Source organism: Curcuma longa, chromosome 16, assembly GCF_044706935.1.
Source record: "Curcuma longa cultivar G26 ecotype Majalengka, Jawa Barat chromosome 16, ITB_CL_G26_1.1, whole genome shotgun sequence".
NCBI lineage: Eukaryota > Viridiplantae > Streptophyta > Magnoliopsida > Zingiberales > Zingiberaceae > Curcuma > Curcuma longa.
Window position 1 is genome coordinate 1,864,819 of NC_133876.1, and position 18,290 is coordinate 1,883,108.

The window sequence follows — 18,290 nt, forward strand, 5'->3', positions numbered from 1 at the left end:
ACAAAATCAAGCTTAGCTCAAATTGACTTACAGAACTCTAAAAATATAAACTGCTCATTAATTCTAAAAGTTAATTACTAATAATCTTAGTTATATCTCAGAAACCCTTAGAAATGTAAAATCAACAGTACTGCATGCTCCCTGGAGCTCCCTGGAGCAAAAATGGCTGGAGGGGAATGTGTCGGAGGGGTTACCTTTGGGAAGAAAAGGCCGAAGAAGAGAAAGTCGGGAGTATCAGTGACAGCGCAAGGAGATTTCACCGGAGGAGACTTGCCGCGAGGATCTGCCGGAGGCGAGGGAGAATGCCGGAGGTGAGAAACAACCCGCGGAGAAAGAACGCCGAAGGGGAAGCAGAATGTCGGAGGGAGAGCGCCAGAGGGAGAGTGCCGGAGGGGAGCGCCGAGAATGCCGGAGGGAGAGTGCCGGAGCTTTCCTTGCCAAGACTTCCCACTTGGACTTTTCTTTTGCCAAGACTTCCCACTTGGACTTTCTCCTTGCCAAGTCTTCAACCTGGACTTTTTCTGCAAACTTGCATTAAACATGTTAGATCACAAGTATTGCCTAACTTTAAACATGGTTTAGCCAAACATTGAAACTCAATGCACTTGGGGCAAAGATTGCACCAACAAAATCTCCCTCAAGTAACCCCTGAGTGAAAGTGCTTGTTAGAACATCCGAAGGGGTGGATGGTACTTCACATGCTTCTTGGTTGAAACGGCGAAGATACTCTCGTAGGGTTTCCCGAGGCTTCTGCTTCATTGTGGAGAGGTTCAAAGGGGTCTTTTGGTGTTTCCTGTTGTTGGCGAACTGGTGCAGGAAGACCTCTTTGAAGTCCTTGAAAGATCATATGGTAGAGCCCTGTAACTTATTGAACCAGCGTTGAGCTGATCCATAGCGTGTATTGAGAAATAGCCTATACTTGATGCCATCGGTATACTGATGTAACAAGCAGGCGTTCTCAAAGCGACATAGATGGTCCTCTGGATCGGCAGACCCATCATATTCTCCCACTTGGGGGGGTCGGAAGTGTCGGGGCAGTTCTTGCTCTAGGATTACTCGTGCAAACGGGGTGTCAGGGAGGTCGGCCACCCTGTTTGCCGGAGCTTTCCGTTTACGAGTGTCTCGGCATACCTCTTCGGCTTGCGATTCACTTGAATCTTCATCTTCATAAAGCCGATCTCTATTTGGTAGAGCCAGTCGGTGCTGATACTTTGTCAATAAGCGAAGGTCTTTGTTTCCCTTTCGCGGCTTGACCCGCCAGTATCGGTGGGGGTTGGATCGAAGCGTTGCGTAGGGCCGCATCGATTGCTTGCTACACGATCTGGTAGAGATGGTCCTTCGTCATTGTCACGGTTCCTTCAGGATTCCTTTCCTCAACGGGATCCCGAGTGCTAATGGTGTGTCTGGTGTTAACTATCGTGTCGTCTCAGCTCAGTTTTCCCACAGACGACGCTAAAATGTTCCGGCTCCTTGCCGACGATAGCCACGCCACCAGACAGGGGGGGATGCTGCGTCACTCGGTAGTTCCACGTCGAAGGAGAGGGCCTGCAAAGGTGAATACTGAACGCACGGGTTAGCTGGGCGCCGGAGGATTCCGACGTGGCCACTCCGCCGCTCAAGTCAGAAAAGAGGAACTCGAGTGTGTAGAGAGAATTCAAGATGGTTTGATTGTCATACCTGCGGGGTTTATATAGGGGTGGAGGGAGCGATACCTTCAGATCTTGATGCTTGTGATTGGAGAAGAAGGTGAAATCACGGAGTCAAGCTTGTGACAGATTCCGCAGATCTGACGGTTTAGCTGCGTGGCTTATCTTTTGTGAAGGGTTGTGATCGTGTAGGACCACGTAAGAGGACTTGGTTTGTAATCCAATTCTTACAGATGAGTTGTTAGATTAGATGAATAAGTAAGCGTGATGATCCGTTGATATCTACTCCGCGTCGAGAATGACCGATTTGTATGTGCGGCTGAGATGCACAGGTGCAATGTAATCTCAGCCGGGCTGATCAGGTGTGCTCGATCCGTCCCGAGCTCTTTATGTGCTTCGTAGCTGAAGGAAACAATACCGGATCCAAGTCATGACGTCGGCATATGATATCGGGACCAAGTCATAAGGTCGGTATGTGATACCGGGACCAAGTCATGAGGTCGATATGTGATACCGGGACCAAGTCATGAGGTCGGCATATGATGCCGGGACCAAGTCATGAGGTCGGTATGTGATACCGGGACCAAGTCATGAGGTTGGTATGTGATACCGGGACCAAGTCATGAGGTCGGTATATGATACCGGGACCAAGTCATGAGGTCGGTATGTAATACCAGGACCAAGTCATGAGATCGGTATGTGATACCGGGACCAAGTCATGGGGTCGGTATGTGATACCGGGACCAAGTCATGAGGTCGGTATGTGATACCGGAACCAAGTCATGAGGTCAGTATATGATACAAGGACCAAGTCATGAGGTTGGTATATGCAGCTAGCTTACTGCCGTGGAGGTCACAGGGAATTGGGTACTGCGCACCGAGGTCCAAGGGAGCTCGGTTGGTATTTTGAACCTCGCGCCGACCTCGTAGGGAGGTTGGCCAGGGAGTCATGTAAAAGATTGGGCTTCGTAGGTAGCGATAAGTGCGGTACCTGACCTGATAATGAGGTCGGCTTATAGAGTATGTGTTCTGGTATCATGGGGAATTGTAGCCTAAGCTGTGAGGAGCTCTTCTTCTGTATCGAGGTGTACGTTGATCTATTGATGAGGGTGGTACTTAAACAATTTGTTAGTTTATTCGAGATGAGAATGTTAGAACAGATAGAGGGGGGGGGGGGGGTTGAGCGTTTCGGAAGGAGTCTAATAACTCTCCGAGTGTGGCACTGAGGAGTGGGCTCTCCTGTTAGGGAGGTCGGTTTTACCTACCTTTTCTCCGACCTAAAGAGATCAGGACCTCTCCGCTTCGTGTCATGTCATCGCCACATATTTTCCCTAGGGTCCCTTTCTCCTCTCTGTTATCCCATGTCACTCTCGCCAGATCAAAACTCATTCCTCTATCTGTTTTTCCTCTCTCGACCATTTGTTTCTGCACCTCTTTCTTCAAGAACAACATGACCATTTGTTTCTGCACCTTTTTCTTCAAGAACAACATGAGCTTCAGCTTCCATTTTTGCATCAGACATTAGAAATTGTATTAATTGAACTTGATAAATCCTCAAATGACCCAACTGTAGTATCATTATCGTCCTTGATTTTTGTCCAGTGAATTATCCCTATAATATTTGCCCTCTTTGAATGTATCATATAAGATTTTACTCAGGTTCTGCAAAAACTGATTTCTTTTTCGACTTCCTCCAACTTTCTTGCATGATCTCTCTTTTATGTTTCCGTACAAAATTAGCCAAAAAATTTGAATAAATAAAAGGAAAAAGGAAGAATGATCCCAAAAAAGGTTAAACATTAGATTTTTTTTTTCTTTTTATTTGCTAGTTCAAGAACAAACTAAATTCTAGACAAAAAAAAAAAAAAGAAATACTCTCAGGTCTCCTTTCTTTGTCTCACAATCGATTAAGATTGATGAATATAGTCTCAGAGGAAAGTAATCGACTTTTATTTGCTAGTATAAGAATAAACTAAACAATGACGGAGCCAACCCGAATGATCTATCCGAGCTGATCCCAAGTCGTGGGCTACAAACGGCAATATTGATGCTTCCATTTGGACTAATCTTCCTCTTGTCTCTTTTATGCAGTAGTAAATCAGAATTTACCTCCTTTTCCCTCCTTTGTCTCGCAATCGATCGTAGGAGATTGATAAACACGGCCTCAAAGTAAAATGATCCATTATCGTTGTGAGTAATAAATTCACTAAAAGAAAATCTATGTCACCTCTTACCATCATACTATAATCCCAGAGTATAATTCTTTCAAATTAAATACATATGTATTTAAAATTATTTATTTAATTCAATAAAATTCTAAACTTTGAGCTACGATTAACATTTAATTCATTTATAACTTCTACAATTAAAATAATTTTAATATGAACGGCTAAAATGTTAGTTAATCAAAAATACTTAAAACAACTTTGATAAAAAGTATTTTAAGTAGAATAATTTTGATTAAAATTATTTTAATCGAAGTAATTTTATTCAAAGAATATTGGACAAGAATATTTTAATATATGAGATATTATTTTAATATATTATTTTTTAAAAAATAGGATATTATTTTCATAATAATAAAAATAAATGGTTTTTTTTATTTTGTTCTGAAATTATTATATTATTAAAATTCACAGTGTGATCGTATTTTTTTAAAATACACCTGTACTAAGTTTTCGGACCACGGCTTTTTAAATCCCTCGTGAAAGCAGAGCTCCGAATCCCTCGTCTCGATGTTCGGCCGCGCAGCCAGGTCCGCCTTTTCGGCCGCGTCGCGCCGCCGCCGCTCCTCCTCCCTCCGCGCCGCCCTCGCCCGGCACCCCGTGCCGGGCGCCAGCCCTGCCCCTCGCCTTTCCGGTGTCCTCGCAAATAAATTTAAAAAGGAGTTTGATTATGAATTTCTTCTTCTGCAACATCTTGTCCAGGCATTATTGTCAGTCAAACAATTATGGAAGGATCTCAAACTCAGTGAGGAAGAGCCGAGGGGTGCTGTGACAATCTTTGTTCATATTATTGTTTTCTTCTCATGCTAGCTATCATCAATCTTTGTTCATAAATTCCTTCCATCATTCAGCATGCTTTTGTATTGGTTGTATTATATTTTACTAAATGGCCTTATGTGGAATGATTTCTTTATTGTAGATCCTGAAGGGAAGTATCAAGCACTAGAGACATATGGCAATGACATGACAGAACTTGCCAAACGTGGTAAACTGGACCCTGTTATAGGTCGTGATGATGAAATACAACGCTGTATTCAGATTTTATCTGCAAGAAGAAAAAACAATCCTGTGATTATTGGTGAACCTGGTGTTGGGAAAACAGCCATTGCTGAAGGGTAATTCTCTATTTTATTTTTTCATCATTTTTCAGAAAAGTACTTTAATTAGATAGTTAAATTAACTGCTGTAATTGCCATCACGTGAATATGGAGGTTTAACCTTCAAAAATATCATCCTTTGCAGATTAGCCCAACTCATTGTGAAAGGAGATGTTCCAGAACCATTACTGAATAGGAAGGTATGGGCTAAAGTTCAATAACAAAATAATTTTTATATTTATAGATTATCCAAGTAATGTAGAAAACATAATGATTAATTTTTTAGTATATGATCGTATGATAAGTTTCATTATTTATTCAACAAATATGATTGATTGATACATGTTGATTTTCTGGTTTGATGAATCTATGTAACAATAGCAAGTAACAAAGTGCTGAAAAATTCAGCCTTGTTTTTTTATTGACTTTGTCTTTGTGTGATCACATAATCTGTTCAGCATTCACATGGCAACAGGTTATCTGGATATCTTTTTCTTTTGTGAAGAACTCTTTCTTGCTATATAATTTAGTCAATAACAGCACTTACACATTTGTCAGAGTCACTCTATCAGAATGTACCATGAAATTGGTTGCATGTGTTGATGGTAGAGACCTGAAGATTAAATTAAGGTGTACCATTGCGCAGGGCTGTGTATATTCTTTTTTTTTTCTTTCCTTCTGATGGTTGCTTAAAAGAGCTTACTATGTAAATTCTCAGAGTACTCTTCATCCTTTTGTATTTATTATAATGCATCTGGACTATGCTTGTTGTCCTCCTTGATAATTATTTTTTTCTCCAACAGCTGATATCTTTGGATATGGGTTCACTGGTCGCGGGGGCTAAATTTCGTGGTGACTTTGAAGAAAGATTGAAAGCTGTACTAAAGGAAGTTTCTGCTTCAAATGGCCAGATCATTCTATTCATTGACGAGATTCATACTGTAGTTGGTGCAGGTTGGTTTTCCCCTTCTTATCCATTAACTTTAAGTCAGTACAAATACAAATGGAGGCTATGATGGGCTTGTTGGGTCAGTTCCTCTTATTTGGTAGTACTTTTTTCCCTTATCTTATTTAGCCATAGGCAAGTTCTGGAATTAACATCGTCCTGCCAGTAAGTATCCATTTGTGGCACTCAATATTTCTAATATCAACATCTGTTTAGTTAATAAAACATCAAATAAGCTTTGTGGGAAACAAAATCTATTTGCTTCGGTATAAGTTTTAAGAATTAAGTATTGCATTATCCTTTCCTGCAATTTAAGCTTTTCAAGATACTCTGCTAAATTTAACATGGTTTTAGAGCAAGCAACCATGTGTAGGGATCCATACTGCCATCTTGGCACAATTCATTTGTGCCTGCTCATATCATCAATGTGAGTCAATGAAACTGATACTTAAAATTTTTGGTAACCATACTTTTATCATTTTAATTCTGTTTTGATCTTGATGGGTAGGTTAGGATGAAAGTTGGAATGAAATCTATACTTTAATCCTTGGGAATCACTGCTTGTTGTTGTTTTTTTCGTGTTCCAATATTGATTAGCGGATGAAATGGCCTGAAGAAAATAACATTGGTTTGTTGGACCTATTATGATAATTAATTAATCACCTTAATCATTTTATCTTTCTATAATCAGCTGCATTGCTAGTATGTGCATACGCTATCAAAATCTCCATAAACTGGCTTGTTTTCCAAGTATAGGGTGGCTTCCATGTACCATACTATCTTGGTGTAGAAGCATGAACGCAAAAAAACTATAACAATTAGAAAGGATTTTGATTATTCATAAGATAAATACTAGATAACAAACTTCGTATCTTACAACTCGGTTTAGTATTTACTCAGATTTTTTGGCTTGTTTTTGCTTCTTATATTGTACAATCTAGGCGCTACTGGTGGGGCAATGGATGCTGGAAACTTGTTGAAACCTATGCTGGGTCGAGGAGAGCTCCGTTGTATTGGAGCTACTACCTTGAATGAGTACAGGAAGTACATTGAAAAGGATCCAGCATTGGAGCGTAGGTTTCAACAAGTGTATTGTGGTCAGCCATCTGTAGAAGATTCCATATCAATACTTCGTGGGCTCCGTGAGCGCTATGAGTTGCACCATGGTGTCAAAATATCAGACAGTGCTCTTGTTGCAGCGGCAATTCTTTCTAATCGGTACATCACTGAACGGTTTTTGCCTGACAAAGGTATTCTGATAGGCCATTGAATTAAAGAAAAATGATAGCAGTTAACGTCATGTGTAAGTTGAGCTGATTTTGCTGGTTCCTTGTAGCCATTGATCTCATTGATGAAGCTGCTGCAAAGCTGAAAATGGAGATAACATCCAAACCCACAGAGTTGGATGAGGTGGACCGAGCAGTGCTGAAATTGGAGATGGAGAAGCTTTCCTTGAAAAACGACAGCAACAAAGCTTCCAAAGAACGACTAAGCAAGCTGGAAACTGATTTAGCCTCTCTCAAACAAAGACAGAATGAGTTAACAGTAGAATGGGAGCAAGAAAAATCACTCATGAATAAAATAAGTTCAATTAAAGAGGAGGTAAGCTGCTTTTGTTTGTGAATGATGCTGAAACTTGATTCTTGCAGACCTCTTCTTCATTTACTTGATGTTTAATGTTATCGTAGATTGATAGAGTCAACTTGGAGATGGAAGCTGCAGAGCGTGAATATGATCTGAGCCGCGCAGCTGAACTGAAGTACGGTACACTTATTTCCCTGCAAAGACAGCTCCAAGAGGCTGAGCAGAAGCTTGCTGAATTCCAACAGTCTGGGAAATCAATGCTTCGGGAGGAAGTCACAGATCTTGATATTGCTGAAATTGTTAGCAAATGGACTGGGATACCAATCTCTAACCTTCAGCATTCAGAGAGAGATAAATTGGTTCATTTGGAGGAAGTTATGCACAAGAGAGTGGTCGGTCAGGATATCGCTGTTAAATCTGTGGCTGATGCTATACGTCGTTCTAGAGCAGGATTGTCAGATCCAAATCGTCCTATAGCAAGTTTCATGTTTATGGGTCCTACTGGTGTTGGTAAAACTGAGCTCGCAAAAGCTTTGGCAGGTTACCTTTTCAACACAGAGAATGCACTTGTAAGGATAGATATGAGCGAGTACATGGAAAAGCATGCAGTTTCTCGATTAGTCGGTGCGCCGCCTGGTTATGTTGGTTACGAGGAAGGAGGCCAGCTTACTGAAATTGTACGGCGAAGACCTTATTCTGTAGTGCTTTTTGATGAAATTGAGAAGGCACACCAGGACGTCTTCAACATTCTGTTGCAACTGCTGGATGATGGAAGAATCACTGATTCACAGGGAAGGACTGTCAGTTTTACAAATTCAGTTGTGATTATGACATCAAACATAGGCTCACACTTCATCCTGGACACGCTTCGAACTACAAATGGCACAGAGGAAGCTGTGTATGAACTGATGAAGAAACAAGTCCTTGAATTGGCTAGGCAAACATTTCGCCCTGAATTCATGAACCGGATCGATGAATACATTGTATTTAAGCCTCTGGACAAGACGCAGATCAATCGCATTGTGGAAATGCAGGTATGCCTTTCGACTTCCGAATCCAGAAAGTAATGCATACTGGTTCGTTTAACTATTGTTCTTACAAATTATTATCTGCTCTATGATCTCGCAGTTGGACCGTTTGAAGGAAAGGCTGAAACAAAAGAACATCTACCTACAGTACACACCAACAGCAGTCGAGCTTCTCGGAAACCTCGGTTTCGACCCTAATTTTGGTGCCAGGCCTGTCAAGAGGGTGATCCAGCAGATGGTGGAGAATGAGATTGCACTCGCAGTGCTACGAGGCGATTTCAAGGAAGATGACACCATTATGGTGGATGCTGATCAATCTCTCAAAGATCTCCCCACTCACAAGAAACTAGTCATAAGAAAAGTGGAGAACATCCATTTGCCTGATGAACTAGCAGCTTAATAACTGATTTGGCCAATAAATAAGTATCTATTTTTCAGTTTTTTTTTGTTAACTGTGTTGGTTTTGTAGGATATCACGAGGATGATCAAAATGCTGCCAACGGCTTGGCGGAAAATATTTTATTTGTTGCTTGGTCGATCATGTTGTCTTCTATAAAATTTGATCTTCTTGTGATCCGCCGTCGATCTGTTCCATGCAATATAATAGACAGTTTGCACTGCTGCAATAGGAATCCACGCTAGAGACGATCGAGACGAGGTTGATTGAGACAAGTCGACTCAGATGATCGAGACGAGACCGATCGAGACGAAGCTGACTGAGACGAGTGACTGAGTTGGCCGAGATGAGACGATTGAGTTGGCCGAGACGAGGTTGATTGAGACGAGAGATTAGCCGAGATGGCTTCGGGAGCCCAAGTCGAATCCTAGACTGAGCCCCCCAAAATACGGTCTGAACCTAAGGTGCCAGATATCCTACTATGATGGAATTAGGCTAGTGTTGACCCGACTTGCCACGTCGGTCCGGATCTTAAGTTTGCATGACTCTTGATTATTATCCCAGAAGGAGCTACGTCTCCTACCACCTGTGCTGTCTGGAAACGGCAAATATATTGCCGTCCCCGTTTCCGAAACGTTTTCCATCCATGGAAACTTACCAGAAACGGTCAGATTTGGGAGAAGACTGTGTCCAAACGCTGGGAAACGTCTGCCGCTCCATCCACCATCACTTCCTCCCCATTTTGGAAGAGGCCGCTGCCGCCGGGTCCGCCGGGTCCGCCGGTGCCGTCGACCTCCAGGACCTGCTGCTCTGGCTCACCTTTGACAACATCTACGGGCTGGCCTTTGGCAGGGGCCCCGAGACACTCGCGCTGGGCCTGCCTGAGAACGCCTTTGCCACGACCTTCGACCGCGCTACCAAGGCCAGCCTGCAACGATTCATCTTCCCCGAACCGGTGTGGCGGTTCAAGAAGTGGCTGCAGGTGGGGATGGAGGCGACGCTCACCAGCAGCGTGGCGCACATCGATCGCTACCTGTCGGCAATCATCAAGTCTCGGAAGCTCGAGTTGAGCGACGGGCGGCGAGACTACGACGACCTTCTCTCGCGGTTCATGAAGAAGGGAGCGTATACCGACGCATTCCTCCAGGTGGTGCTGGACTTGGTCGCACAGCCTTCTCCCATGACGGTGCAGTGACTTGATCTTTGACGTTTTCAAAATCTGGAAATTTCAACTATTCCTACCACACCCACATCAGTATTTAATAATCTTTAACTCAGTAGTCAGCTTATTCCAAGTTCCTATTCATGGAATGAAGGAAGAAGCAGTATGAAGCTTCATATTGAGCAAGTTGTTCTTGAAAAGGAATGGTGAAATTTTATACTCAACTTTCTGATCAACTGGCAGTGAAAGGAATTTAAATTCCATATTTAAAATTTCCATATGAATAATCGAAAATTATCTGAGAAGATCAGTTTGCATGATCAAAGGGTTCAGATATTCTCTAAGTCGTGCGTGGATTCCTATTGCAGCAGTGCAAAGGTGTATATTATATTGCATGGAACAGAGCTAACAGAAAAAGGCCAGCTACAGAGCGTCGCAGACTCGCACAGCTTGCAGATTAATTCCATCACGCCTTCCTGGACGAGGAGTGGAGGAACTTGATGCAGTCTTCCATGGCCTCCGACAGGTGTTCACAATCCGCGGAAGGAGCCTGCTGCGCCGCGCTCGACGCCGTCAGCCTTCTAGTTCCAGAGACGAAGCGCAGGGCCTTGGAGGTTTTTCTTCCCAGAAACCCGAAGAGCCGCGCCGCCGAGCACCGCGCCCGACGCAGCAGGTCGGCGGACAGCAGCGAGCCCCGGCATCCGCGCGTCTCGTTCCCGTTCAACATTTTATTCTGATTCCCTAGCTCGGCGCAGCAGCACGTATTTATTGCAGGAGGAGGAGCAGATTGGCAGAGCAGTGGTCAAGTGGAAGTCGATCGGCGTGGAACGCTAACTGGGCTGGCTTGCGCTTGGAGCCATCGTCGCGGAAGAATCTCTTCATCCTGGAAGCGAGCGAAAGCTCTGGCTGGGCAGGGCTCTGAGAGCGAGCAGAGACGCGCCATGCTCTTCAAAAGCTCGTCAATTCATTTCTTTTGAGGTGGGAAAACGTTGGCAACTCACTGTTTGGGCCTGAACCTTCTCTGAGCCCTTTTGCTTCCGTTATGCGGCACAAATTTCAAGGCTCGAAATGGAGGGAGCTTCGCCTGTTTGTTCATCACTTGACTAGTTCATTATCAGTTTAAACTTCTCTGAACCCTAAACAGTACTGAATTCGAGGCTGAGCCAGTGGGATTTTGACCGTCACTTTCACAGATCATCTAACTCTGCATGCTTTCAGTAGAACACAGTCAACACGATCGAGCATGAAGTGATGAACAATCGCGCTCTAATTCTGTGAAAGTCTAATCATAGTTGTAAATCCAATAACAAATCCATCATTCTGACGATAGAATCAAGCTTAATTAAAACTAACCACTCTGTAGGAGAATTACTTCACCAGCATTTGAGAGATGGAGACTACACCAGTTGAGTTCAGCAACCATTCAAAATCCAGTTGGCGACTGCATGAACTCATCGTCCCCTCGCAACGAATTGAAGAGCTGAGCAGGATGAATCGGTGAGTGGCCTGGCAACGCCGGCGTCGCTGTTAAACTTGATGGAGAAGGGAGGCCGTTATCCGGAAAATCGACCGTAGTGATGTCGTGGATGCTGGACCTTCTCTTGTCCTTGCTGCCGGAGTTGAGCCTGAGGAAGTACTTCTGCGCGTGGCTGGCCACTTGAGTAGGGGTCCTGGTGATCACCGAGTTCCGAGATATGTTCTTCCAATCTCCTTTGCCATACTTGTTCAGACCGAGCAAAAATAACCTAAACAATTTGGAGGGGAAGATATGCATCTTTGAGAAAATGCGTGAATGGAAGATGAGGAAGCTAAGGCGAGCTTACTTGTGCTCCTCTTCGGTCCACGGGACGCCCTTCTTCCTCTCGTGATCGGATGATCGCCCACCGGATCGCTTTCCGCGCCTACGTCCTTCGGAGTCCAAGGTAAGAGATGGAGGAGAGCCGTAGGCAGCGCAGGGGACGCCACCGGCTTCGATCTGGATCACGTCGAACACCAGCTCCCGGTAATGGTATATGACGTCGCCGACGGTCTTCCCGGGGATCCAAGCCGCCACCTTGGCCCAGCGGTCCGGGGCCTCGTCGTCGAACTTCGCCAGCGCATCCTCGAATCGCTTGTTCTCCTCCGCCGTCCAACTCCACCCCCCGCAACCGCCGCCTTCCCGGGCGACGAACCAGTTAGGGCCGCAGGAACGCGCCGCCGCCTCGTTCTTCTGAGGAAGAACATCCATCGACGAAACTCGCGGTCGGTATCAGAAACCCTCAAAATCAGAAATTGCTCGAAGAAATCTGAAGGTGAAGCTACTTCACCCCCAAAAGATGCAGCCTTGGTCGGAGGAAGCGAGGTCGGAGGTGAATCGGAAGCCGGAAGATGCACGGCAAACTCCCAATCATTCGAATCCAACTCGCGAAGTGAAAACGATCTACCTCGAGAAAGGGAAAGGAAGAGAGAAGTCGCGCCTTTCTTCCGCCGCTTTCTTCCTTTTCGGATGCAACAATCGGAATTGCTAATCTTCATTAGTTTCGCTTTCAGTTTATATCCTGAAAAGGAAAATTACACTTTATAAACATGTTTATCTCTAAAATTTTTGATTTCCTTGAAAATTTTAAAATAATAATAATAATTTTTTAATAATTTAAATGTATGAGGTTATTTTATTAATTTTATAGATAGATGATTTTTTTAATTGATTTATTAAGATATTTATCCTATTTAAAATTTAAAAATTAATTATTTTTCTAAATGTTTTATAATGTATCTCGAGAGTAAGAATTTAATATTTTTAACTATAAAGTCAAAGGATTCTTAAATATTTCGATTAAATATCAGATAGTCAAGTCATAGTCAATAATGATTTGACGCAGAGTCTTTGCTCACTGATAATCTGAAATACATTCGGACAAGAGGTTAGACTAATTTTAAAAAATCTCACAAGGAAATAGCTTCTTCTAATAAGGAAATACATAAAGGAGGAGGAAAAGTAGTAAAACTGCCCCCCTCCCCTCTTATTTTTAATGTATCTTTTCTAAGATTTATATATCCATTTGGGAAGCCTTGCCACATCAACCATTCATATGAGGGGACCAGATCTGATGACTACTGATTACCTTCATTTTTTTTGGCACTATATGCAAGTATGAGAGTATCCAAGGGACCAGATTTGACAACTTTGTAACTGCTCCTTTTTATTAAGCTATCATGTGACAACCACTGATTATTCTTGCTTCTTTTTGGCGTTATGTGTAGGTATGAGGGTATTCGAGTGATCAAATCTAATAACCTTGTAATCAGCTTTTACCTCTTTAAGTTGTCATGTGTTTCAGGAACCTTCACGACTTCCAAGTCAAGGAAAAAATATCGTCCGAGATCGAGAGGTCGAGAGGCTAAGTGATCGAGTGATCAAGTGGTCGAGTGAACGAGTGACTAAGAGGCCGAGAGGTTGAGAGACCGAGTGGGTGGGTGGATGGACTTTCCAATGAATTCTATTTTCTATTTACCTTTGACTTAAAACATCAACATGTTTTTTTTTATTATAAGTGTCATGCAGAAACAATCGAAATCCGCCATCGTCACAAACATCAAATAATCCGGAAACAATTTTGACTATTGAAATAAATTATTTTATTTTAAAAGTGACCTTAATAACATTTCTTTGTGAGCTTTGACAATCATCGGATAAAAACATTTAAAAAATAATTATCATGTTCCTACTAATAAGTGCACCGGCACAGTTTTCGAGCGGCCATCTTTGTTCCTCCTAGACGTCCATGCTTGCTTTTCGAATCTTTCTTCCCATAAAAATGTAGAGAAAAAAATATTTTTCTTTTATTTTAAAGATTAATTTCATATGAATTTTTCATTTTATAGGAGTTTTTCTCATTAATAATTTTTTATCTAATTTTTTTTATTTTTAATCAATCTCTAATCACAAGCTTTAGTGAAAGACTTTAAAATAATATAGTTTTAGTCTTTAAAAAATAGTTTTTTAAATTTTTTTTTTTACAGATATTTATTATTTTCACAAAATAATATATATATATATATATAATTTAAAACTAAGTGTACTGTATCTGAAAATGATCGTACACTGGTACTAAAGACTTCTAAAGGGTTTAAGGACATCTACCCTAATTGAAGCTCCGTTCTCCTTCCTGTGGATCGGACGATGGCAATGGGAGCCGGCGCCGGCGGGGACATGGCTAGCCACGACATGGGCATGATGGTGCCTCCTCCAGCTTCATCTCCTGCGCATCCCATGGGCCACGGGATGGGGATGATGCACATGACCTTCTTTTGGGGCCAGCGCACCGCGATCCTCTTCTCCGGCTGGCCCGGCGACCGAGGCCTCGGCATGTACCTCCTCGCCCTCGTCTTCGTCCTCGTCCTCGCCGTCCTAGAGGAAGCCCTCTCCGCCGCCTCCCAGAGGTTCTCCTGGAGGCAAGCCTCCAGCGGGGGGCGCCGCGGGCCGGCCGAGGCGCTGCTGCTGACCGCGCTGCACGCCGTGCGCCTGGGGCTCGCCTACCTAGTCATGCTCGCGCTCATGTCGTTCAACGGAGGAGTATTCTTGGCGGCCGTCGTCGGGCACGCGATTGGATTCCTCCTCACTCGGAGCGGACTCCTGGAGCGGCAGGCGGCCAGATCTGGAAACGCTCAGCCGCCTCCTTCCGCCAAGGTGTGAACTAAAGCTTCGGCTTCTTATTTGCATCAATAATTATGTATCATCATCGAAATCGATTTGACTATTTAGTTACATTGCGATACAAGGAACATGATCGTATCAAGAAATATTTTGTGCAAAAATTATGTCTTTTTCATCTACAATATGAATCACAAGGTATCTTTTTCATCCTAATTTCAACAAAAAAGGAGAGAATATTCAAAAGGAGATTTGGACTGTTTTTTGATAAGAAACATTGTTCTGTTCTTCTCACCGCTCCAGCAAAAAGTCAGCACCTAAAATGCTTTGCTTGTATATTAAGGATGCAATCGAGGACAAATTCTTACCCGACATTGAATTTGTTCATTCATTCCATCAGTTCATCCTGTCACTTTGAACCAAAATTCACGTGATGGTCCCAACAGCTACAGGCACTTACCCATCTACATTATGAATTCTTGAATTCTTCTGCCATTAGAACAAGACCTGCTTCCACTGAAAGAGAGAAGCTGGTCAATAGTTCCATTCATGAGGAAGGGAGTTCATGGGAGTCCTGATGGCTACAGGCTGGAGATGGCTGTGGAGCCTCAAAGTGTCTGCTCTTCCTACAATTGGATCTGAAGTAACACAAATAGTGATCGAATGAGTAAATCAACTTTTTTTTTCTTTTATTATCAGAAGAAGAAATCACGAAGATGGTAGTTAACCATGTTGAACGACAAATCCACTGGGGAGACTTGTGTTCAGGTTCAGAGCCTGGACCACTCTCGCCGGAATAAACACAGTTGAACTAGCTGCTGCATCACGGGCAATAACAGAATCAGGAAACATCGAAGACGAAGAAGACTAGCAAGTTTATGTTTAACGAGATGATTACTTGGCTTCTTTTCCGGCTTCGCCTTGCTCATCGCCGTCCGAGGTAGGAAGACGCCGGTGCCGGCTGACTCACTTCGCGCGCCGGTGCCGGTCCCAGATTGTGAAAGGGGATGGTGCCGGAGCAGAAGTGGAGTCCGCGGCGAAGGAGAAGAGCTAGGGGTGCTTCTGCCATCGTAGCTGGCTCCTCTTCTTGCCTTGATTTGTGTTTCCGCCCATGCTGCGTGTAGTTGCTGCTGCAGTAACTGTTGCCGCTTCAGGTGAAGGATCTGAAGATTCAGAAGCCAGCGCTCGTGATGGCTTCGCCGGCGACGCTCCGCGTCGTCGAGCTCGGACCGCGCCGCCCCTTTTCCTGCGACCCCATTCAACAGATCCCTCGCCTTCGGCGACGGCAAGAGACCAAGTTTAAGACTTGCATAACGATAAGATGCGCCACGAAAGATCTCACCTTGTCGTCTCCGCCGCGGAGGAAAGTGCGGCCGCCCATGTTGCCGTCTTCCTCTTCGTCATGTTTCCTCTCGCGGTCGACGAAGAACGTGTTGAAGAATCCATCGTCAAGCAGCTCGGAGGGAAGCTGAAAATCCTCCGCCATGCGCCCAAGCTGAAGCCGTAGCAGAGCAAGCGTCTGCCGTAATGCCACAAAAATGGTGGCGGCGTGCAAGGCGAGGCGAGGCTGTCGTCTCCTCCGCTGGCTGCTGCCTCACTTTGAACCCAAATCAGAGAAAAATAAAGGAAGCAGTCAACGTCGGAGGTAGCCGCAGGAACAGAGCCTCTTATGGGAGTTCCGATTGATGGTGAAAACGACGCACAATTTGCAGAATTAAATTGGGATTAATTAGGGACGACGGCAGCTCGACGATGACTCTGGAGGTGACATTTGTGCTTTCCGGACGAATGCAGCCTAAATATAGTTAGCACAAATAGCACCTCTAAACTCATCGTTAAGCTGCCGCAGTCCTTAATTAATCCAGTTGCGGTTCCCCGACGATAATATCGTCTCTCATTAGTCGTAGGATTTGAGAGATTTTCATCTTCTATTCTATTTCATGACTTAAACCTGATTTTATTGAGGTAACGTTCTAAGAGTTTTCTACCGCATATTATTCTTCGTAGAGTTTAAGATATCGGGTTCCTTAAAATTGAATAGAAAACTTTACTTTCGATGGATAGCTCCTTGCCCTACACCATTATTCAAAAATCTTTACTTGTAGGCTTGTAGCACTAGAACCAAGAAAAATAAAACACGCTCTCGGATATGATTGAATTGGTTAGTGTGGATTAAACTTACTGAAGTGGGAAAGAGTTGAATCTCGACAAAGCCGAGGTAATGTCCTCTCCCGTAGTGGTCAACTGTAACTTTCCGATTTACCTCCTCATGGATGATCGCGAAGTCGATCGTGTGGGGCCGTTGTTGGAGTGACGGATTTCACCTTTTGCTGAAGAAAAATAAAACACGCTCCTGCCTCCGGCACAGCACAACGGTAAAAGCATATGATGTCAACAAAAAAAGAATCATAGTTCGGTTCTCAACTGTAGTAGCAGGAGCCGATATTCGAATTTGATGAAAAGCCTATGCTTGATGACCTTGATCGAAATATTCATGTGTGCAAAAAATTGAGAGTTTACCTTTGTAGACGGAGTACTCAATTTAGCCTTGATTTTACAAGGACGGTGTGACTACGAAATTGATAGTCAATGTATTTCTGTTGTGTTTCTGGATATATTTCATGGATAAATCAAGAGAAAGTCGTCCACCTCCAAGGGGAAGCTTGAACAATTGAATTATCAAAAAATAAAATAAATATAAATTTTATTTTGTTGTGAGTTTCTAGCCAAAGAACATCTTTTGCCTCCTCTTGCAATTGAATCCTCAGTTTGTTCGAAGTCCTTTGAGGCAAACCACTTTGTCTATCATTTCCCCAAGACAACAAGATAGGACACACGTTCTCTAGCAATATTGTAAATCTTCAATAAGGTTCAAACCAATTTCGAATTCGTCTTTTGATCTGTCTACTAGATTTGAAGCACAACTTATACACACTCAGATGTAAACTTTTAAAATATCTTCTTTCAATTTATCTATCAGATAAATTTAAAGTACAACTTATACCCTTTCGAAGTTAACTTTTAAAATATTCATTGCTAATGATATTTAAACTTTAATCCTTTTAATTATTTCTCTGAGTATTTTATCACTAAGCTACATATGTGAAAATACCTTAGTATTTTCTTTTTCCTTTATATAAATTGATCTCCAACATTATATTTTATTAAAATTAATTAATACCTTTTATCATATGTCAAATAATATTTGTTTCGACATATGATAAATTGACCCAACTAGGTTGTGTTAGAGTGTTAATTATGTTAAATTTACAATTAAACACGATTGAACAAATAAAGCTAAATGGATTAGACAAATCCTACTTAGACTAATGGAACAAGATACTTTATATATTCCTTCTCTATTTCTAAATATAAAAAACACTATTTTAAATTTATTAAGGACGCATTGTAATTTTAAATGTATTTAAAAAACACTATATTTCATAAATGCTCCTGTAATCATCCAAACTACTTTAAAATATTAAAATGAAATTTTAATAATTTGCCGTTGTGAAAATCAAAAAGTAAAAAATATAAATAAACTCCTAGGAAGAATTTTCAAAGTGTTTGGG

General features: G+C 42.7%; 4 protein-coding genes across 4 annotated transcripts in view; 2 read left to right on the plus strand and 2 right to left on the minus strand.

The window, feature by feature from the left end:
- The window catches only part of LOC141847347 (chaperone protein ClpB3, mitochondrial-like), an 11,825-nt gene extending 2,803 nt beyond the window's left edge, over positions 1 to 9,022 (plus strand). The window contains exons 4-10 of the mRNA XM_074735374.1: positions 4,791 to 4,986; positions 5,114 to 5,168; positions 5,772 to 5,922; positions 6,856 to 7,164; positions 7,251 to 7,516; positions 7,603 to 8,532; positions 8,627 to 9,022. Coding sequence (XP_074591475.1) covers positions 4,791 to 4,986; positions 5,114 to 5,168; positions 5,772 to 5,922; positions 6,856 to 7,164; positions 7,251 to 7,516; positions 7,603 to 8,532; positions 8,627 to 8,926 — 2,207 coding nt within the window. The 3' untranslated portion in view covers positions 8,927 to 9,022. The remainder of the gene's footprint in view (positions 1 to 4,790; positions 4,987 to 5,113; positions 5,169 to 5,771; positions 5,923 to 6,855; positions 7,165 to 7,250; positions 7,517 to 7,602; positions 8,533 to 8,626) is intronic.
- A 1,357-nt stretch (positions 9,023 to 10,379) lies between these two features.
- On the minus strand, positions 10,380 to 12,407 carry LOC141847350 (transcription factor DIVARICATA-like). Its single transcript, XM_074735377.1, has 3 exons — positions 11,909 to 12,407; positions 11,463 to 11,830; positions 10,380 to 11,357 (listed from the first exon to the last, which is right to left on the minus strand). The coding sequence occupies exons 1-2, from the start codon at positions 12,310 to 12,312 to the stop codon at positions 11,509 to 11,511; spliced, it is 726 nt and encodes a 241-aa protein (XP_074591478.1). The 5' UTR covers positions 12,313 to 12,407; the 3' UTR covers positions 10,380 to 11,357; positions 11,463 to 11,508.
- Positions 12,408 to 14,234: 1,827 nt separating this feature from the next.
- On the plus strand, positions 14,235 to 15,618 carry LOC141847352 (copper transporter 1-like). The gene is made up of 2 exons (XM_074735380.1): positions 14,235 to 14,754; positions 15,418 to 15,618. The coding sequence occupies exons 1-2, from the start codon at positions 14,248 to 14,250 to the stop codon at positions 15,439 to 15,441; spliced, it is 531 nt and encodes a 176-aa protein (XP_074591481.1). The 5' UTR covers positions 14,235 to 14,247; the 3' UTR covers positions 15,442 to 15,618.
- LOC141847351 (uncharacterized) lies at positions 14,893 to 16,274 on the minus strand. The gene is made up of 4 exons (XM_074735379.1): positions 16,049 to 16,274; positions 15,617 to 15,992; positions 15,447 to 15,536; positions 14,893 to 15,356 (listed from the first exon to the last, which is right to left on the minus strand). The coding sequence occupies exons 1-4, from the start codon at positions 16,202 to 16,204 to the stop codon at positions 15,253 to 15,255; spliced, it is 726 nt and encodes a 241-aa protein (XP_074591480.1). The 5' UTR covers positions 16,205 to 16,274; the 3' UTR covers positions 14,893 to 15,252.
- Positions 16,275 to 18,290: the final 2,016 nt, after the last annotated feature.

Coding starts and splice junctions, on each gene's coding strand:
- LOC141847352 (XM_074735380.1), top strand. CDS start 14,248: ATGGCAATGGGAGCCGGCGCCGGCGGGGACATGGCTAGCCACGACATG. Junction 14,755..15,417: donor AGCCGCCTCCTTCCGCCAAG/GTGTGAACTAAA, acceptor TTTTATTATCAG/AAGAAGAAATCACGAAGATG.
- LOC141847351 (XM_074735379.1), bottom strand. CDS start 16,204: ATGGCGGAGGATTTTCAGCTTCCCTCCGAGCTGCTTGACGATGGATTC. Junction 15,993..16,048: donor ACGACAAGGTGAGATCTTTC/GTGGCGCATCTT, acceptor CCGTCGCCGAAG/GCGAGGGATCTGTTGAATGG. Junction 15,357..15,446: donor TGGATTTGTCGTTCAACATG/GTTAACTACCAT, acceptor GTGTTACTTCAG/ATCCAATTGTAGGAAGAGCA.
- LOC141847350 (XM_074735377.1), bottom strand. CDS start 12,312: ATGGATGTTCTTCCTCAGAAGAACGAGGCGGCGGCGCGTTCCTGCGGC. Junction 11,831..11,908: donor TGGACCGAAGAGGAGCACAA/GTAAGCTCGCCT, acceptor CAAATTGTTTAG/GTTATTTTTGCTCGGTCTGA.